The 23,129-nt window shown below is 37.5% G+C and overlaps 1 protein-coding gene across 1 annotated transcript; it reads left to right on the top strand.

The window, feature by feature from the left end:
• The first annotated feature begins 4,603 nt into the window (after positions 1–4,603).
• vwa11 (von Willebrand factor A domain containing 11) lies at positions 4,604–18,826 on the top strand. The gene is made up of 17 exons (XM_017463093.3): positions 4,604–4,705; positions 6,073–6,263; positions 6,375–6,653; positions 6,790–6,883; positions 8,143–8,271; positions 8,607–8,793; positions 8,897–9,066; positions 11,408–11,520; positions 11,631–11,747; positions 11,942–12,121; positions 14,318–14,450; positions 14,754–14,906; positions 15,694–15,786; positions 16,401–16,669; positions 16,795–16,928; positions 17,169–17,328; positions 18,061–18,826. Exons 1-17 carry the CDS (start codon positions 4,654–4,656, stop codon positions 18,448–18,450), a joined length of 2,844 nt encoding a protein of 947 aa, XP_017318582.1. The 5' UTR covers positions 4,604–4,653; the 3' UTR covers positions 18,451–18,826.
• The last annotated feature ends 4,303 nt before the right edge of the window (positions 18,827–23,129 follow it).

Here is a 23,129-nt window from a genome sequence, read left to right as displayed (position 1 = left end):
CTGGCAGATGTGCAGGCAGAAGAAAGCATAAATACGGTTAAGAAAGGCAAAGACAGTTGATGCAGGCAAACCCACCACTACCACAGCTGTTTTCTCTGAGGAATACTGAGCCACCACCCAAAACAAATAGAAAATGTGGCTTGGTGAGCAACAGAGGGCAATCATTGTAGTGACTAAAGCAAAAAGTTTAGCAAGGTATGATATAAGCTCAGTGGTTATGATATTGGACTTTGAAGACTGTGACTTAAAATCCCAGCACTTCCCAGTTCATGAGCAAAATATTAACCCACAACTGCTCAGTTGTATAAATGAAATAAGTCGATAGAGCGTCTGTCAAATTCCTGTAATATAGATTGCCTAAAAAACTCAAGTCAGCTGATAATGAAGCAGTAGAAAAATAGGGCATGTCCTCAGCCCACCTGTTTTAGTTATCCTTTATGATTGCTTAATGCTCTCCTACCTCTTCCAGAAAGCATGTCGCAGTAGAACATGTGGGATTAACTTATAGGTATGTTGACTAAGGATGCAACTACATTCTGTGCCACAGCCTGCAATCACACTGTAGTGTCCATGTATATGAGTCACAGGCAGGATGTACAGTTGCAATCAAAATTATTCAACCCCTATTGCAAATCAGGTTTACTGTCAAAATTTACAGACTTTCAGCTGTTTGCAATGAACAAATCAAGCAAAAGCAATTTAAATTGTTCAACACAACGAATGCTTCAAGTGGTTTCCCCAAATTCAACTGAATATGCAACTTGTAATGCCCCTTCATGGCAAGCATCTTTAGTACTTAATGCATCTTTAGTACTTAGTAGAGCACCCATTTGCTGTTATGACCTGCAGCAAATGAGATGCATAGCCAGACACCAGTTTCTGGCAGCATTCCTGAGTAATCTTATTCCATTCCTCATGAGAAATGGCCTCCAGTTCAGTAATATTCTTGGGTTTGTGTGCTGCAACTGCCTTTTTCAAATCCCACCAGAGATTTTCTATGGGGATCAAGTCAGGTGACTGTGATGGCCTTGTAGAATCTTCCAGGACTTGTTCTGCAACCAAGCCTTGGTGGATTTTGAGGCATGCTTGGGATTATTGTCCTGTTGGAAGGTCCAATGACGCTCAAGCTTCAGCTTCCTCAGAGATGGCATGACATTTTCTCCTAGGATTTTCTGATACTTCATTTTGCCTTCCACACGCTGCAGGTTTCCAGTGCCAGAGGATGCAAAGCAGCCCCAGAGCATCACAGAGTCACCACCATGCTTGACTGTGGACAGAGTGTTCTTTCTTCATTCTTCTTCCTCCAGACATACTTCTGATCCATCGTGCCGAAAAGTTCCAGTTTGTTTCAACGCTCCACAGAACAGAATCCCAAAACTTCTGTGGTTTATTTATGATTTTGAGTCGACTTTTCTTGTGCTTTTGGGTCAGTAGTGGTGTACGTCCTGGAGTTCTGGCACTGAAAATTTCTGCTTTTAGTACATGCCTTACTGTGCTCAGTGTAACCTCAGTGCCTGTTGCCACCAAGTCTTGTTGCAGGTCTTTTGCAATCACTCGAGGGTTTTCACAAACTACCTTCTCAGAAATCTAGTTGCAGCCATTGATAGCTTCCATGTTCTGCCCCTTCCAGTTATTTTCCGGTGTGCCTGAGACAACACCTGTTTTGCATATTTGTGCTGTTGTGATGGATTCAATTCTGTAAAAAAAAAAAAGAAAGAAAGTCTGTACATTTTGACAATAAACCTGATTTTCAATGTGGGTTGAATAATTTTGATTGGAACTGTAAGTGCATAAACTCAGCATGTTGTTTAATAGGAAAAATCCAAAAACACTAATCAATATTCCAGATAATAGGCAGATAGTATCAAACAAGGATAATCCGTGGTCAAAACCAAAACACGAGAAATAGTCAAAATCTAGAATGAATATGAAAAACTAATAGGTAAAACTAATCAAGGGCTGAAGTCAGAACAGGTGTACACATTAAGTAACAGACCAATGACAAGGCAGGGGCAGAGACAAGACCAAAACAAAGGCACAATGCAATATAAACCAAATGCACATGGTATAAACTCACAACAAAACATGAGAACAGGGCCGGTCACACTCGGAACACATGACTGGTTTACAATATTGTAGATGAGATACTGTTTCTCACTTGTAGGAAGACAATGTGGCACAACAATCTAGTTATACTATAATCTACTAAGTGGCTAACTTCAATGAATTTATTGTGTTTTAACCCCAAAACTTAGGAAAAACAACTGTGACGTTTTTATTTTACTGTGCAGATATTTTATTGAACAAAATTCTCATACATGATCTCATTACTAATTGTCTGCTATGCAGTCATATCTGTACACACTTAAAATCCTGATATGTTTCTCTACACATTAGGCACGGATGCTAAGTTATCTGAATAACTGGTTAAGTCTACAGTATGCCTTTGTGTCTTTTTGCACGTAATACCCGTGTATGCAACCTTATCTTTAGCTGCACAGCAGGAAAGAAATTATGAAACTTGTGCGTGATTAGTAGATATGGCCACACTTGTGCCTTTTTGCAGGATATTACATAAAGCTTTTTTGTGGTAAATTTTTCAGTTCTCTATCTACAGAGGCAATAAATGTGAACAGTGTCATTATTCTACCGTTTGACCCAAAAGTCTCTAGACCAACACAATGTCAGTGAACATCCACTGATGAAGGTACAACCAATGTGATGTTGGCAAACATAGTCCCCTATGTATGGAGACTTTTTGAGCACACTTTGAACACAACTTTATATTGGAAGATATTATGAAGGATTGCACATAATGCAAAATATATTATTTTAGGATCTAACTGAGCCATTATGAGTTGCCATAAATGGAAAAGTCACTAATATTAGATATGTACTATGAAATGTTGAAAATAGATTATATACTGACCGAGCTACAACCCCAATTACGAAAAAGTTGGGACAGTATGGAAAATACTAATATAAAAACAAAGAGGAGTAATTTGTAAATGTACTTTATTTGTATTTAAATAGAAACTGTATAAAGACAAGGTATTTGATGTTTTACCTAATTAAATGTTAGCTCTTTGAAGGTAAAAATTTATTTTGAAATTGATGCATACAACACGTTCCAAATAAGTTGGGACAGGGGCAATTTAGGACTAATAGCGATGTGACAAGGTGAAATAAGAAGGTGATGTGAAACACGTGAGGCAATCGTCTAATCATAGTATATAAGGAGCCTCCAAAAAAGGCCTAGTCCTTCAAGAGGGCCATCCAAGCTGTTATGAGCGTCAGGTCCAAAAGCCAGCGTCTGTCATGGTATGGGGGTGTGTCAGATCCCATGGCATGGATAATTTGCACATCTGTGAAAGCATCATTAATGCAGAAAGATATGTACACATTGTGGAGCAACATATGCTGCCATCCAGAGCAGGACAATGCCAAACCACATTCTGCCCAGATTACAAGTGCATGGTTGCATAATCAGAGAATGTGGGTGCTAGCATAAGATAAGATAAGATAAGATAAAATAATAAGATCATATTTTATTCATGCCCAGACAGAGAAATTTGGGTGGCCTGCCTCCAGTCGTGACCTATCTCCGATTGAGAATGTGTATAATGCATAATGGATGAATAAGGGAAAATTCTGCTTGCTAAATTTAACCAACTGCTGTCTTCAGCGCCCAAGCACTTAATAAGTGTTATTAAAAGAAAAGGTGATGTTACACATTGGTAAACAGTCCACTGTCCCAACTTTTTTGGAGTGTGTTGCAGTCATCAGATTTGAAAAGAGTGTATATTTTCAAAAATAAATTCAATTCACAAAGTAAAGCATAAATAATGTGTTAATAAAGTGTTTTCGATAGAGTACAGGATGAATTGAATTTTCAAATGAAGCTTTTTTTTTTTTTTTTTTGCATTTTCCATACTGTCATAACTTTTTCAGAATTGGGGTTGTATATCCACATATACAGTACATCATAGACCTGGTAAAGACTAAAATATGATCCTAAATGTAATCAAATAAGAGCTCTTCAAAATAAGATGATCGTTGCACGGAACTTCACCTTTGAATAGCAGTCATAAAGCCATTTCTGCAAGTGCATATATCTGTGAGCTATATTGGAAGACATCATTATATATTACCTTGGATATAGGGATTACAGACACATTAAATGGAGAACTTTTATTCTTATCATGGCACAAAATCTCTTTCAAAACAAGGATATTATGTGGTTTATGTGGTGAGGATTGGGGAAAAAAAAAAGATCCACTCCCAGTGACATTCTGTAAATTCACTATGCAATAAACATTATTGGATACTGACTCTATCATAATTCTATAATCGCCAGTTTACAAGTTTATTTTTTGTCAAGTCCAACAATCCTAATGTTAATTAATTCACTGTATCATTGTGATAGTTGACATTGTGGTGTAATTCTGTAAGCAGAATGATGAAAAACAGATGACAGAAATGTCGCAATGTCCCTGTGTTTCCCATTATTGTGTATGTCTTGTATCTGATTACTGTGATTGCAACATCAAATAGACACTAATGTAACCCTCCTAACAGTTGATTACCTTGCAGAACAGTGCCACACCCTGCACTACAACATCTATATATGGTCAGTAGACTGTATTATAGTATATGCTATCTCAGAAAAAAGTTAAAGTTCAGAGCCAGTGTGGGATCTGTGAAGGTAGGAAAAATTACATACTAGGATTTAGTAGTATTGCTTTAAAAAACAAACAAACAACAACAAAAAAAAAACAACAACAACAATGTTGATAGTGTATCATCTACGTCATGATTTCTGGATTACTTTAAAATCTCTAGGATATCTTTGACTGCAGATGGACAGACTGTATAAAAATGTATGCTATTAATTGTAAATGTAACTACAAATATCTTTAGCGAATTAAAGAGGTTGCATTTAAAAATCAGGCACCAGAGAAAGGAAAGAAATATATACACTATATTTACATTATTAGTGTGACATAATAGTAAAAATTCTTATTTCCATGTTTTATTAATCAATGAATGAGAGGTGGAAAGTTTTTTCTCTGATATACAAATGCATGCAAAATATGGCATAGAGTATTAAGACCGTTTTCAAATTAAAAATGTGTTGGTAAATATGTTGGTAAAATCAGAAAAATCTGAAGTGATTGGTGCTGGATTGGTGGAATAAATAGTGAAAATCCCATGTTACTAAGTGTATGGCATGATGAATTGTATAATTTGTCTTTGTTTTCCAATTAGAATATTGGAAAATTATACCAGAGCTAAGCATTTAATGTGTCCTCCAGTAATATTGGGACCCTTGGTAAATATAAGCAAAGAAGGCTGTGAAAAATTGTCTTTATTGTTTAATCTTTTGATATTTTGTAAAAAATAAATAAATAAATAAATAAATAATAAAACAATTCACTCTGCTTTCATGGATATCAAACAATTGCAAACAAATCACAGGTTTGTTAAAAAAAAAATCTTTGTTAAATATGTGTGCAACAATTATTGGCACCCTTTTAGTCAAGACTTTGTGCTACCTCCCTTTGCCAAGATAACAGCTCTGAGTCTTCTATAATGCCTGATGAGGTTGGAGAATACATGGCAATGGATCTGAGACCATTCCTCCATACAGAATCTACAGATCTCTCCAGATCCTTATAATTTCAAGGTCCACGCTGGTGGACTGTCCTCTTCAGTTCAACCCACAGGTTTTCTATGGGTTTCAAGTCAGGGGACTGGGATGGCCATGGCAGAACCTTGATTTATTGGTCAGTAAACCATTTTTGTGTTGATTTTGATGTGTGTTTTGGACCATCGTCATGCTGGAAAATCCAACCACAGCCCATTTTAATCTTTCTGGCAGAGGCAGTCAGATTTTCATTTAATATCTGTTGAGTAGTAGCAGAGTATTTTTTGTGAATTTTTTGAGAGGCAATTTTTCACAGCATTCTTTGCTCACTTTTACCAAGGGTGCCAATATTAGTAGAGAGCACTGTATTTGCTAATGAAATTCAAACGCACCAACATACAGTAAAGTGATATGCTTTCTTATAGGTCAGCTGAAGATGAGGTCATCAGTGTGCATTATTGCTCTGGTGGTTCTGGTTCTGCCTGGCGTGCACACATTTGTGCCAATAGGTAGTGGCAACACGCATGTGACCATCACCGGCAATGCTGTGATGAAAAAGATCTCTGAAGTATGTGAGGCGGTGGCTGAGTCAGAAGGAAGACCATTCAAACCAACAGTGAGTATGCTTTTGATTAAACTTTATTGTCTCATTATTAATTTATGGGTTAAGCTATGAGTTAAGCTCTGAACTTTTTCGTCTCCTTTCCTCTTGTGCTCTGTGATGTAGGGTTCCTCTGCAGAGGAACTGTTACGTGCGTGTTTGGGTACAGACACTGGTCAGGTGTCAGGTGCCAAGTTCCATGAAGCCCTGAATCAGATTTACATGCAGAATGGACTAGTGGATCGTGACTATGTGTCCAGTAACCCGCATCACTTCAACAGTGAGGCTTTTAAGGAGGGACATTCTCTGATCATCCAGGGTATCGCCTCAGTCAAAGCCAGCATTCGTAAAGATAACTTACAGGCTGCTCGGGAAACACTAGGAAGAGTCTTACACACTCTACAGGTGAGAGAATCCCACTGTTAAAGAATTGATCAACTAAATCAAGTGTAAGTATATAACTTCAATTTGCTTTCCTTGGGGAAAAAATGCTGTAATATTACAACCTAATTGTAGACTAATGTACAGATGTGTCTTTCAGGATTTTTACAGCCACACTAATTGGGTGGATCTGGGTAACAAGAAAATATATGTCAACCTCATTAGAGCAGATCTCACCATCGACAATGTTGCAGGTAAATGTTGTGTGATAACACTGTCAAATTCCCCTTTGCAATGGCTTGTAGCAAATAAGTTATATTAAATGAGTTAAGTGAGAAATAATTGGTAGTAAAATTATTTGAATTAGTGGTTCGCACATTTGCCTCACACCTCCAGGGTTGGGGGTTCGAATCCTACAGGCTACAGGCTCCCCAACAACATCCACAAAGTGGAATATGGATGGATGGAGGAACAAAATAAATACATAAGTGGATATTATACTATACTACAAGTTTCAAGAATCAAATGAAAAAAAAAACAACCCTTTTTTAAATTTTGCATTGTTTTATTTTAAATTTTACTAGTACATAATCTATATTTTGTTCAGTGCAAGTGTTCCAGTCCTTAACATGTCTCTGGATTCCTCTAGAATTATTTTTATTTATGTCACAATTTTTAGGTTTTCTTTTCTCTCATCCTTATAATTCTGTGTTACTCAGCTGTCATATTGCTTCTATGCATAGACAACTCCACTTCTAATCAAATACAGAATTTATTTTTAAGTACTTTTAATGCCTAAAAGGTTTTTAATGGCTTTACTCACAAATTTCAGACCTGCTCCCTGCTCGCAGGTCAAAGGCTGGTCTTTTAGTCATTTCCAGAATTAAAACTAAAATAGGTGAAAGTGTTTTAAGTCATCCTTCTTTGCGGAACACACTGTCTGTCAACCTAAGACCTGCCGCTACTGTGTCCTTTAAAAAAAATGCTTAAGACATTCCTTTTTACTCAGCTCTCTGTAGCTCAGCTAACTCAGCCTTGTAATATGTTGTTTTATCTAATCTGTTCTTTCATATATTTTTCTTCTATTTTATTTGATCTTATTTGTATTTGTGTGTTTTCATGTTTTGTCTTTAATTTATTTATTAATTTTCATATGATTCATTTACATGTCATTCATTTACATGTGATTCATATTCATGTGATTCATATTCAAGTAATTCATTTACATGTGATTCATTTACATGTGATTCATTTACTAATGCTTCTCTGTAAATCCAGTTTTAGACTGTCATATTACAAAGGTCTTTCCAGATTATTACTTGCTACACTGTATGAGATAACCCCAGTAAAATTGCCTGAATTCTATATTCTATTTGTGTGTTTTAACATTGCTTTTAAATTTTGACCTTGCTTTTTTTTTTTTAAATATCTATTTTGTTTTGCTTATTGACTTCCTTTTTATGATCACTGACCCACATTACACTCACCCTGAATATATGTGTGTGTACTGTAGATGTGGACACCCCAACCTGCAGTGACTGTGCCAGCGGTACTTGTTCAAACCCTGTGCTGCCCTCTATTATAAAACAGAGGAAACTCACATCAGGATACATGGGCCTGTTTTCTTCCAACAAACCTAAAGGTGTGGATTAACATATGCAGTACTCTACACTTAACAGAGCAGACTGTAATATTAGAGACCTCCGCTGCCTGTAAAGTGAATTGCAATTGCAATTGCAATTAAAACACCCACTTGTCTCCCTTTGCTCCCAAATGAATCTCTTGAATCCACCTCTTTTCAAACATTATGCAATGTTATGGTTTAATTTTTAAAGAGAAATAAAGCTGAGCTAATTTCTGGGAGAGAAGAAAGCCACACATGATACACATGATTAGTAGAATAACAAACCAACCCCTCTCTGTTTACACCTGTGAGAGTATTGTTACTCGTAAAACCCTTTTTTGTATTTATTTTAGGTAAATGCAGTCATGGTGGAAATGATGATCTGAGCAGTACCCAGAATCCTCGTGGTGGGATCAGTAAAGATGAGCGCCGTGCCCATAACGCAGCCCTACACGACACCGCAGTTGCACTGGCAACAGATGCTACTCTTGAGCTCCTGGAGGATATTCGTGGAGCCATTGGCAATAAAGATTATTTGCGGTAGGAGACAGGATTGAGTGCTGGAGGACGTCAATAACATGTAGAACTTGTTGTTTTTAACATGTTCTCCCTCTCTTTTTATCTCCCCACATTTCTGTCTCAGGATGATGGGCATTGCTCGTACTGCTGTCTTATGCTTTGTAATTGACACAACAGGCAGCATGTCTGATGATATTGCCGAGGCCAAGAGAGTTGCATACCAAATCATTGACAGTAAGAAAGGGACACAGGATGAACCTTCAGAATATATATTGGTCCCATTTAATGATCCCAGTAAGTGAATGTCCAATTCCACTTTTCCACATTTGCATATTCTTTCTGTCTCAAACGCATCACTACAACTATCATTTTCATAGCACAGGGCTTCTCAACTCCAGTACTAGAGTCCCAACTTATTCATTCATTCATTCCTCTTTAGTAACATGGACATAGTGGATCCAGAGCCTATCCTGGGAGCACTGGGTGGGAGGCAGGAATACACCAGTCCATCGCGCCATATATTAACAGTGCATCCGGAAAGTATTCACAGCGCTTCACTTTTCCCACATTTTGTTATGTCACAGCCTTATTCCAAAATGGATTAAATTCATTATTGTCCTCAAAATTCTACAAACAATACCCCATAATGACAACATGAAAGAAGTTTGTTTGAAATCTTTGCAAATTTATTAAAAATAAAAACAAAAATGCACATGTACATAAATATTCACAGCCTTTGCCATGACACTCAAAATTGAGCTCAGGTGCATCCTGTTTCCACTGATCATCCTTGAGATGTTTCTACAACTTGATTGGAGTCTACCTGTGATAAATTCAGTTGATTGGACATGATTTGGAAAGGCACACACCTGTCTATATAAGGTCCCACAGTTAACAATGCATGTCAGAGCACCAGGACTCTTCCTAGAGCTGACCGCCCGGCCAAACTGAGCGATCGGGGGAGAAGGTCCTTAGTCGGGGAGGTGACCAAATACCCGATGGTCACTCTGACAGAGCTCCAGCGTGTCTTTGTGGAGAGAGGAGAACCTTCCAGAAGAGCAACGATCTCTGCAGCACTCCACCAATCAGGCCTGTATGGTAGAGTGGCCAGACTGAAGCCACTCCTCAGTAAAAGGCACATGACAGCCCGACTGGAGTTTGCTAAAAGGCACCTGAAGGACTCACAGACCATGATGAAACAAAGATTGAACTCTGTGGCCTGAATGGCAAGCGTCATGTCTGGAGGAAACCAGGCACCACTCATCACCTGGCCAATACCATCCCTACAGTGAAGCATGGTGGTGGAAGCATCGTGCTGTGGGGATGTTTTTCAGCAACAGGAACTGGAAGACTAGTCAGGATCGAGGAAAATATGAATGCAGCAATGTACAGAGACATCCTTGATGAAAACCTGCTCCAGAGCGCTCTGGACCTCAGACTGGGGCGAAGGTTCATCTTCCAACAGGACAACGACCCTAAGCACACAGCCAAGATAACACAGGAGTGGCTACAGGACAACTCTGTGAATGTCCTTGAGTGGCCCAGCCAGAGCCCAGACTTGAACCGATTGAACATCTCTGGAGAGATCTGAAAAATGGCTGTGCACCAACGCTGATAGAGCTTGAGAGGTCCTGCAAAGAAGAATGGGAGAAACTGCCCAAAAATAGGTGTGCCAAGCTTGTAGCATCATACTCAAAAATACTTGAGGCTGTAATTGGTGCCAAAGGTGCTTCAACAAAGTATTGGGCAAAGGCTGAATACTTATGTACATGTGCTTTTTTGTTTTTTATTTTTAATAAATTTGTAAAGATTTCAAACAAACTTCTTTCACGTTGTGATTATGGGGTATTCTTTGTAGAATTTTGAGGAAAATAATGAATTTAATCCATTTTGGTATGAGGCTGTAACATAACAAAATGTGGGAAAAGTGAAGCGCTGTGAATACTTTCCAGATTCACTGTATACTGTATTTACACAAGGGGAGATTTAGTCTGTTTACTTACCGTCATGTTTTTGGGAAATGGAAGGAAACCCATGCAGACACAGGAAGAACATCTAAAACTGTACACAGTGCCAGATAGCCTATCAAGCTCAGGAATGGACTGGGGACTGCACCAACCCTGGACTAATGATCTTCAGAATTATAATAGCTCATTTTTTAAAATCCAAAGCACCTTACAACTGAGAAACTAAGAACATCACACAAGTATGACACCTTATTTACATTTACAGCATTTGGCAGACACCCTTATCCAGAGCAACTTACATTTATCTCATTTATACAACTGAGCAGTTGAAGCTCAAGGGCCTAGCAGTAGAAGCCTGGCAATGCTGGGATTTGAACTCCTGATCCTCTGATCAGTAAGCCAACAGCTACCACTGCCCAGCAATAACAGCCCTAAGTAGTGGAGGAAGCTGAACTCACAACCTTCCAAACAGTAGCCCAGAGCCTTAACTGTTAAGGTACCTCTTTAGTTAGCTCACAAGCTTGGTCAGGTGTTTTAAGAGTAGTTACCACTCAAACCTGTGCATAGCAGTGATTATAAAAATTGATTCACAGACCTACAGTTGTTGTTGTTGTTTTTTTATATTATTTTAACTGTGCATGCTTTGTTACTTTTTGTGTTCTTTATAGGCTTTGGACCACTTATAAGGACAACAAACTCAGACAAGATGAAGACTGAGATTTCAAAACTCAATGCAAAGGATGGTGGCGATGAACCAGAAATGTGTTTGTCAGGACTGCAGGTATAACAACCTGATGCAGTTACTAAGATACTTAGAATCCAACATAGACTAAACCACAATTGAATTTATATAGCTTTGAAATGATGCATTTGTGGTTCTGTCTCTCTCAGCTGGCTCTGACTGGAGCTCCTTCATCCTCTCAAATTTACGTTTTTACTGACGCCTCTGCAAAAGACATACACTTAGAAAGAACCGTCATCGCCCTCATCCGCAGCACCAAGTCCACAGTAAACACTTCAGTTTTTAGAGTTCACATGATGATTACAGAAAATATTATTATTATTATTATTATTATTATTATTATTATTTGTAGAAAACATATACAATGTTTAAATATTATAAAATGTGAAATAGTCTTTTTTTGTTGTTGTTGTTTTTTTTTATAACTTGTGCCATTCTACTCATTCCCTCTTACACTCAGGTCTCTTTCTTCATAACAAAAACTAAGAGAACAGCAAGATCTTTGAGCACGCAGGTACGCTCAGGTTTCCTGGTGTATTATAACATGGCTTTGGCCTCTGGAGGTCAAGCTATAGAAGTCTCTAAAGCCAGCCTGCCCAGTGCTACTGACATCATCTTAGACACCTCCACATCTGCTTTGGTAAGAAATCTAATTTATGTTGAAGCAGGAATGCATAAACATATTTGGCCCCATTATTGCTTTACAGTGTTGTACCTTCACACAATATGGACATTGGGTTGGTTGAAGATTTTCATAATGTTCTAGCTTATCATCTCTGAGAGGTCACTGTTTCCTGAGGTTCTTTCCTTAGTTACTTTCTTTGTAACCCCACCTTTATTCTGTGCATTACATGCAGGGGTAGGTGTGCAACAAATCTAGTGCCATGTTTTTACAATTTGTTTGGTAATATCTGAGGCAGTCATGATACCTCACATCAAAGCAAAATTCAGTAGTTCAACCATTGGTAAAAGACTCTTTTGAGCTCTGGTAGAAAACTTCTCCTCTTATATCCAATTATTACCACTTGATGATTGGCCGTCCTCACATGGTCTTCACCATATAGCATCATTTTATATATCTTGTATTGTTATCAGAAAACCATACAGTGGATATAAAAAGTCTACACACCCCTGTTAAAATGGCAGGATTTTGTGATGTAAAAAAATTCAACCAAGATAAATCATGTCAGAACTTTTTCTACCTACATTGTGAATTTTTAACCTATTAATTAAAGTGAAAAATGATAAGAATCAGTTTATGGGAAAAAATAAAAAAAGTACAATAACCTGGTTGCATAAGAGTGCACACTCCTAAACTAATGCTTAGTTGAAGCCCCTTTAGATTTTATCACAACATTCAATCTTTTTGGGTAAGAGTCTATCAATTTGGCACATCTTGACTTAGCAATATTTTGCCATTCTTCCTTGCAAAAGCATTCAAACTCTGTGAAACTGGCTAGGCATGTCTTGTGCACAGCTCTCTTCAGGTCACCCCACAGATTTTTGATTGGATTTAGGTCTGGACTCTGGCTGGGCCATTACAAAACCTTAAGTTTTTTTTGGTGAAGCCATTCCTTTGTTGATCTGGAGGTTTGCTTTGGGTTGTTGTCATGCTGAAAGGTGACATTCCTCTTCATCTTGAGTGTTTTAGCAGAAGACTTAAGGTTTTGCACCAAAATTGACTGGTATTTGGAGATATTCATTATTCCCTCCATTTCCAGCTGAAGAAGAACAGCCCCAAAGTACGATGCTGCCACCACCATGCTTCCCCATGGGGATGGTGTACTTTTGGTGATGTGCTGTGTTTTGTTTTGTTTTGGTTTTTTTTGCCAAACATATCTTTAGATATTGTGACCAAAAATTAAACTTTGGTCTCATCAGACCATAACACATTATTCCATATGGTTTGGGATTGGATTATTTTTTTTATTTACTTTTTGGTAAAAAAAAAAAAAAAAAAAAAAAAAAGGCTTCCATCATGCCATAAAGAGATATGAAGAATTCAGGATGTTTTTGTTACATGTAGGTAGCAACCAGTACTTGCCTGAAATTGCTGCAATTATTTAATGTTGCTGTAGGACTCTTGGCAGCCTCCCTGACTGGTTTTCTCCTGATCTTCTCATCAATTTTAGAGGGACGTCCTGTTCTTAGTAGTGTCATTGTTGTGCCATATTTTCTCCACTTGTTGATTATTGTCTTCACAGTGTTCCATGGTATATCAAATGCCTTGGAATTTTTTGTAACACTCCTGATTGATATTTTTCAACAATGAGGTCCTGTACCTGCTTTGTCAGCTCTTTGTAGCCCATGACTTTTCCAGTTGGATGTTACCAATGTCCGGAAAATCCTATAGGAACAGCTGTACTTTATTTGGATGTAATCAGTCACTTGAATTGATGGCAGGTGTATACTAATTAGTATTTAACATGCGTTTGAATGTGATTGGTTAATTGTGAACACTGCCACATTCCCAGTTATAAAAGGGTGTGCACGCTTATGCAAGCTGGATATTGGAAGCTTTTTTGTTTTTAGTTTTACTCCTAAAACATTTCTGTCACTTGATTTTTATATGTTGCAATTTCACAATAATGGTAGAAAAGGTTTTGACATGATTGCACTTCTACATCACAAAAACATGCAATTTAACAGGGGTGTAGACTTTTTATATTCACTGTATACATGTATTGTTAGCTTGGTTAGCCTGAAATACATTTCCTTTCCTTCTGTTTATCAGCTGTCTGTTTAGCCAGCAGAAGTGTATTACCAGCTCAGAACCAGGCCGAGCAAGAATAATGAGGAAATTGTCTATCCATGGTGTGTTATTTGTCTATCCCAGGTAACGATCCTGCAACGAGCCAGGAACCCAGGTCGTGTGGAGAATTTCCCCTTCCTATTAGATGCATCTTTGTCCAATGTTATTGCTTATTTGACAGGAAATAACCTCAGGTTCACTCTCTATAGCCCATCAGGTGAGTCCAACATAGCATTGGAATTGTACTGCACAATTATTGAATGTTATATTAACTGAAGTGTAAATCAAATATACTATAACAACACCAATGATATACCACATCAATGCTTTGTAAATAATAAATCTCACCAGCAAATCTCATCATTTCATCAACTTTTGTACTAACAGAATAATAATATATTGTATTAATTATTAGTGGTTTTGGAATTGGGAAATCCTGAGAGGCTGAGAGGTTTGCTTCAGTTTAAAATATTTCACCAAGAACAGTTCTGACCTGACATTAACTAAAGGTGTTTATCAGGTGTGTCTCAGCCTTACACTGCAAATAATGGGCCTCTCGCTACGATTCAGACCGTGGGGAACCTTCAGCGGCTTCACTTGAACAATTTAACTGAAACGGGCCTGTGGCGCATCAGCATGGAATCCACAGAGGCCTACACCATCAAAGTGACAGGTGAGCTAGTCTGATAACTTTTGAACACTTTTCTGGTGACAACATTCAGGATCCTGAAGGTTGCAATCTGATTGGGATCGCTGCAATTCTGTGTGCTGGTTTCCAGCAGGAAGACACATTTTTTAACATGGGACAGTGAGTTTTTCTTGTATAATATAACAGAATCCCATCTTTCAAAATTATTTAAAAGTTTTCTATGAAGTACTTACTGGCAGGTAAACAAGATAATCTTGCATGTTGGCCTTAGGAAAAATTCAGCCATATCGGTCATTTCCGATGTGAGTCAAATTGCCTCTTTTGTCAAATTAGCTTTTTTTTGGCCATATTTATTGTCAAAAGAATTTCTAGCAAATGGTAGAGGTGTGACTTGTGAGACTTCTAGTGAGATTTACCCTACAGTTGCTACAGGAAATTGAGTACAAAATGAAGTAGTAACCTAGCTTTCTAGTTCGCTATAAATGAGTAAATAATCTGAGAATGTCTTCATCAGGTTGGAAAAGAGATAGAATTGGGCAATATGACAATATAATAGTGTCACAATGAGTCACATTTTTTAAAAATAACATTTTAATGCTTTTTAAATAACAACACCAACAAATTATAACTGTAATTGGAAGCTAACCTACATACATATCATGTCGTGCAGAAATGTCTGTAAGTATCAGGATATGATATTTGTGTCATATCGCCATTTATCCATTTAACATGTAACAAAGAGTAGAAATAAGAATAACTTGATAACAACACTGGTTGAAGGGAAACGTTTTTTGGTTTTTTTTCATTTCAGGTCAAAGTGCAATAACTTTCATTTACAACTTCGTGGAGGAATTCAGTGGACCCCACTCAGGATTTGCTATTATTGATGGTCGCCCGCAGAAAGGTTGGAGTAGTCACTACATTTCATTCAGTTTATTTGTTTTAATCCAACTTAGCCAAGCATAAAATTAAATGCTGAACGGTCCACCAACTGACCAGAAGCAAATGCATGATAATTGTATGAAGTAATGGCACACACACATGTTCATTAGTATTTAGCACAGGCAGTCATTCTACAGGCATGGTTTTGGGAGGAAAACGGAGTACCTGGAAGAAACCCATGCAGACAAGGCGAGAAATCCACACATAGGATAACCTCAGCTCATGATCGAACCGGTGGCTAGCCACTGCACCACCATGCCACTGAAACCTAAAAACTTCAGATTGTCTCATTTATAGCCAGAAACTAATCAGTCATGGTAATGCATTGAAAAGTAACTGCTGAATACATGAATTCGGTCCTGTTAGTTGCTTATCCTGACCTTTGTAGGCAAGCTGTTTTAAATAACTGGACCTTTCCAAATTAGTTAAATACCCCTGGTTTATACATATTCATTATTATGCTTGGTGGACAAACATACATCCATTTTATGAATGTATAGAATAAAATTCAATAAAAACCTAAACATAGTATCTATCTCTCTAATCCCTATGCCTGTCCTTTATTTGGTACTTTAGGCTTACCTGCTAAGCTGTTACTGACAGTAACTGGACAGAAGGGTGCTGAAGCTCTGAAGCTACAGGAAGTTGCTCTAGTGGACGTTTCAAACAGCAATGTGGCGAATGGAACCATGGAACAAATGGATGGTGGAAACTTTCTGGTTACTGTAAATCAAGTTCCAGAAGGAGAATTTGTGGTTATGATGAATGGAGAAGATACAACCACCTCAAGCTACTTCCAAAGGCAGACTACAACACAGATGTCCCAGACCAAAGTCACTGTCAAGGTACAACTCTCCTCTTATTTTACATGGCATTAAGAAATCTCAATACTTCAAATACACACAGAATAGGCTATTCCCTCATTTCTCTTTTGTCTCATCGAATATATTTCATTTCCCCCTCCCTCTAGGCTGTAGTAAGCAGCACAATGGTGCCAGGAAAAGACTTTAAAGTACTTTTTACAGTAACTACTAATGGAGCCGGTGGAGTCTTCAGCATCAATGCTAAGAATGACAAAGATTTTCCTCTGACATATGACCCCAGGTAAATATAGTACCTCATTTTGTGATGAATCAAATCAGTCAGTGCATCAATCCAAATTTAAGTGTAATCCTTGACTTCACTGCTGAAATTATTTTGAAATGCTGGATATTTTAGCTGCATATAGACATACAGCATATAGCTATAAGACATATAGTTCTAGTCTTAACACATGTAGAAGCAAGACTAATATTGGTATCAGATCTGCACAAAAACATGTATAATATTTCTGTGTTATTTCAGCCTTACCGTGAACACAGGAGGTAATACTTCAGGCACAGTGACTGTCAAACCTCCTGCAAACACCACGTCAGGAAGTGATGTTACACTGACCATTCTGGCTGAAGGGCCCGGAGCTGCTGATTCTAACTATGCCGTGCTCCGCCTTTCAGTCCTCGCCGAGGTAACTTGCCTGTATTTGTTACCATAGTAACTAAGACCTTTGAGGGGCTTGAAGCAGATCTTAGGAACCTTATAAAGATTTGGTAATATATTATTAAAGAATATAAAGACCTTATAAATAATAGGTCATTATTATTAATGATTGAGAATGATCTTCCAATGTGGTACAGAAAAAGGCATCCCTTTATGACAGAATAAAGAAGACAAAGAAATTTCATTTATAGCAACAAGACATTTAACATGTTAGCTTTCACAGACATTCTTTCATTGCAATGACGTTACAATTAAGAAAAGGAGCAAATGGTCCATGTGAGCTTATTAATAGTGGACAAAATCTGAATGATATGGCTTCAATAATTTCAGTATCTTCTAATACCTTGGAAATCCACCCTTTGTCTTTATAACTTTATAACTCCCCCAATCTCAAACTCCCACCCCACTGCACATTCACCCTATGAATGTTTTCATGAATGAGGGTTTTGATTTGAAGGCATGTATTTATGAGGCATTTAATCATTACAAAAAAAAAGCACAGAACTAAATCATTTGTTTAATTGTAACACATTTCATTGTTGTCTTGATGTGGGATACATCTGTATAGAAGTGTCTTCAAAAAAATTCAAACTTTCACACTGTATCATCCTCTTCTTGTGAACACATGTACAGCATAGACAGTTCAGCATTCACTATTCTTTAACTGGTTATTCATCTTTTTTTTCTTTATTCTGAACAGGTGACTGACTTTGCTCCTCCGAAGTGTGAGATTATTAGCACAACTGCTATCTGTCCATCTAACTGCTCCCAGTCAAGCTGGAACCTGTCTTTCAACATCACAGACGGCAATGGTACTGGTATTGAACATATCTCCATCCAGAAAGGCAGTGGCAAATTCTTCTCTGAGACTGTGGAGGATGGGGGTATAACCGTAGTGATGGGTTACTACACTGCCTCCTGCTGCTCACCTGATGTAATTGTGACTGCTGTTGATAATGTGGGAAATGTAGGGAAATGCACACACTCTGTCCAGAGGAGCGGAGGGGTTTCCCACAGTCTGTCTCTGCTTCTGTGGGCCTGTCTGGTGGTTTCAGCCCTGAACATAATGCGTGATGTGCTTCCAATGTAATGAAAAATATAAATAATAAAGTCCTTGAGCAAGCACATAAAAAACGTCCCCGATACAATAAAAATGACTTACACCACAGTGTTTAAGGTCAAAGGTGAGTGAAATACTATCACATTATTGTCAAATATTATTTTAAATCAGTTTAATTTAATAAATTGCTAGAAATGCTATACATTTCTATTTAAACCAATTTAAATCTTTTTTCTGGCAAAGATACTTGATACGCCAAAGCCTAAATTTATTCAGTCACTAAATGGCCATCCATATCTTATTCAACTATTAATTAAATATGAACTGAGAATCTGTTTAGCAAGTTTTAATCTATACTCTGCTTTTGCTTATGAGTGCATGCGTATAAATATTCATAAATACACTATATGGCCAAAAGTGTTCAATTCAATTCAATTCAATTCAATTTTATTTGTATAGCGCTTTTTACAATAGACATTGTCTCAAAGCAGCTTTACAGAAATTTCAACATGGTATACAGATATTAAAGGTGCGAATTTATCCCAACTGAGCAAGCCACTGAGTGGCGACGGTGGCAAGGAAAAACTCCCTAAGATGTTTTAAGAGGAAGAAACCTTGATAGGAACCCGACTCAGAAGGGAACCCGTCCTCATCTGGGTAACAACAGATAGTGTGAAAAAGTTCATTATGGATTTATATGAAGTCTGTATGGCGTTAGGAGCAGCCGTAGTCCCAGCGGCCTGGAATTAAAGAAGATTTGAGCTGCATCCAGAGGCAGAAAGGATCTGGATCTCTAGTATCTCCATAAATTCGTGTGGGGCTCGGCGAAAGGAGAGAGGAAGAAAAAAGATAATTATGACTGCGAAGTAGTAGAACAGAATCTAGTCAGGGTAGGCTTGAGTAAACAAATACGTTTTAAGCCTAGACTTAAACACTGAGACTGTGTCAGAGTCCCGAACACTAATTGGAAGACTGTTCCATAACTGCGGGGCTCTATAAGAGAAAGCTCTTCCCCCTGCTGTAGCCTTCACTATTCGAGGTACCGTCAAATAGCCTGCATCTTTTGATCTAAGTAGGCGTGGCGGATCATATAAAACCAAAAGGTATTGTGGCGCGAGACCATTTAGTGCTTTATAGGTTAATAAAAGTATTTTATAATTAATGCGAGATTTTACTGGGAGTCAATGCAGTATTGATAATATTGGTGTGATATGGTCGTATCTCCTAGTTCTAGTTAGGACTCTAGCAGCTGCATTCTGGACTAACTGGAGCTTATTTATATTCCTACTGGAACATCCAGACAGTAAGGCATTACAGTAATCTAATCTAGAGGTGATGAATGCATGAACTAGTATTTCCGCATCATGTAGTGACAATATGTTTCTTATTTTAGAAATATTTCTGAGATGAAAGAAGGCTATCCTAGTAATATTATCTACATGAGCATCAAATGATAGGCTGGAGTCAATAATCACTCCAAGGTCTTTAACTGCTGTACATGATGAAACAGAAAGACCATCCAGAGTAACCATGTGATCAGAAAGATTACTTCTAGCTACACGTGGGCCTAATAAAAGTATTTCTGTTTTATCAGAATTAAGTAGAAGGAAGTTAATTAACATCCAATGTCTAATGTCCTTTACACAATCCTCAACTTTACTAAGCTTCTGTCTGTCCTCTGGCTTCGCTGAAACATACAACTGTGTATCATCAGCATAACAGTGGAAGCTAATTCCATGTTTACGAATAATTTGACCTAGGGGTAGCATATATAAAGTAAAGAGCAGTGGGCCTAAAACAGAACCTTGTGGAACTCCAAAAGTAACCTCAGTACGCATGGAGAAATCACCATTTACATCTACGAACTGATAACGATCGGTCAGATAAGACCTGAGCCAGGAGAGGACTGTTCCCTTAATACCAACAACATTTTCTAATCTATCAAGTAGAATAGTGTGATCTATAGTATCAAAAGCTGCACTAAGGTCGAGTAACACAAGCAGCGAGACACAACCCTGATCGTAAGTCAGTAGAAGGTCATTTACTACTTTAACTAACGCTGTCTCTATGCTATGATGAGGTCTAAATCCTGACTGATACATTTCGTGAATGTTATTCCTATCTAAGTACGAGCATAACTGCTTTGCTACAACCTTTTCTAAAATCTTAGAGATGAAGGCGAGATTTGATATTGGTCTATAGTTGGACAATTGAGACGGTCAAGATCAGGTTTTTTAATCAAGGGTTTAAAGTGTATTGCTTGTTTCTTCTTTTTGTTTGTTGAACATCCCATTACAGATTCATTCCCCATTTTTTTGCTGTTATAATAAGCTCCACTCTTCTGGGAAAGCTTTACACTAGATTTTGGAGCATGGTTGGGGGATTTGCTCATTCAGCCACACACTCTCAGAAAAAAAAAGTACCAAACTGTACCTTTTAAAGTACAAGTGGCGGTCGCTGGGGTGTTACTCTTAAGGGGACCTTTTTGTGCCTCTAGTTAGAAGAACAAAATTGTACCTTCTAACTTTGTACTATTAACCGGCAATTTTGTACCCCAAGGACCAATTGTGCACACTGCAATGAAGACACAAAATTGTACCTTAATAAACGGTACAATTTTGAATCTTTAGGGTATCACCCCAGTGACAGAGCCATTTTGAACCTTTGGGTGGCAAAAAAAATATCTTAAAAGATATTGAAGACATTGACATTGCTTACAGAAATGCAATTTTATTCATAAAGCTTATTTTACAAAGAGAATTACTTGAAGTTCATGACATCACATCTTGCAACAGCAGGTGCAGAAGTATAAAGCAGACATTTAAAATTGACAAACAGTAAAAACGTAAAAGTTAAAAGAACTACAAGAAATTGTTTGTCGATACTGTAAAGTAATTACAAATTCAATCAGACAAATATATATTAAAAATACTGTTTAACATTGATATACACCTTATTAAACCGTCTACATCAATACTCACTAGTGAACATTTTGGGGTTTTACAGTATTGAGCAGTTTTGTCTTCAGCAACAATACACAGTGCTAATAAATAATTTGTCATCAACACTGTATGTATTTAGGTCTATGGCCAGCAGGGGGCACATGATCCCTAATAATGGTGCTTGTTAAATCCTAAACAGACCCTCTTTTTGTTCAGAGACTATGCACTCATCAAGCATACAGTAATGAGGTACACAGGTGATATTATCAATTTTTATGGAATTTTCAGCCTTCCAAAGACTTTCAGTATAAGAATGAGAGCTTGTAATAAGGTCAGGTAATAATCTGATTTGGCTTTCCTGATAGCAGATGTATGCTACTCTGCCAAAGTCTATAGACCACCCTGAAAATTATTATTAAAGTCATTTACCTGAGAAGTAAACATTTAGCTAATTAGTTCAAACATTTTATAACTCAAATATACAAAGAAAAGTAGCTTATTATTATTTCTTTCTAGAACCACACGCAGTAGTTTATATCTGCAATAGCTGGAAACAGTCATGCAGAAAATAAGGGGCATGAACACTTTCAACTGTGTGTTGTTCCACATGTGATCACAGCAATAAGTAACCTGGATTGTTACTGAGTAGCCTATTCTACACTTCATAACCCTAACCCTAACACATCATTACAATTTTATGACTGCTTTTGTGACAGTGAATATGCTGGTTTAGCAATGTGAAGGCTTACTGACAGCATTAAAAAACTAGGACTGAAGATGGGACTGATGTGATTCCACTGCAAACTGCTCAAGACTCCATGACTGGAAACAAATCACAGCCAGTTGAATATTATAAATGAATGAATAATATAAATGAATGAATGACTATTATTATATCATACAATAATAATAATATATCTGGTATAGGGATGGAACGGTTACCGGATTCATGATAAACCCTGGACAGGGTGCCAATCCATCACAGGGCACACTCACATACCCATTCATACACTACAGACACTTTGGACATGACAATCAGCCTACCATGCAGGTCTTTGGACTGGGAGAGGAAACCAGAGTACCCGGAGGAAACCCCCGCAGCACAGGGAGAACATGCACACTCCACACACACAGGGCCACAGCGGGAATCAAACCCCAGACCCTAGAGGTGTGAGGCGAACATGCTAACCACTAAGCCATGGTGAGCATAATAATAATAATAAAAATAATAATAATAATAATAATAATAATAATAATAATAATAATAATTATTATTATTATTATTATTATTATTATTATTATTATTATTATTATTATTATTATTATTATTATTATTATTATTATACTGCACTTGCTGTTCCAATATTTACAGAGTGTGCATGCAGCAGGTAAACCCAGTGATGCTCATCTACACTTGTGACACAGACACTCGAGCAAGTGTTATGCTGTTCATTATATTTGTTTATATTGTTAATATCAAACCTGTTTAAATGATTTCAGTGTGTGTGTCAGTACTGTTTGTACATTTTCAGCACATTTTAACAATACCATGATAATACTGATAACTGTGATAGTTTTGGCCATGATAATCGTAAAATGAAATTTTCATACCGTTACATCTCTAATCTGGTATGAGGCATAGTTGAGGTCTGGGTGTTGGATAATTATAGACTTGAAAAAGGATTATACAGGACAGTACATTGAGTACATCTGTCCATTGAGTTCTACATTTATACTGTGTATATTGTTATGTGAACACTGTATATA

The sequence above is a fragment of the Ictalurus punctatus genome, chromosome 3 (assembly GCF_001660625.3).
Source record: "Ictalurus punctatus breed USDA103 chromosome 3, Coco_2.0, whole genome shotgun sequence".
NCBI classification, from domain to species: domain Eukaryota; kingdom Metazoa; phylum Chordata; class Actinopteri; order Siluriformes; family Ictaluridae; genus Ictalurus; species Ictalurus punctatus.
Note: the sequence above shows the minus strand (reverse complement) of the source record. Positions and strands in the feature narration are given on the sequence as shown.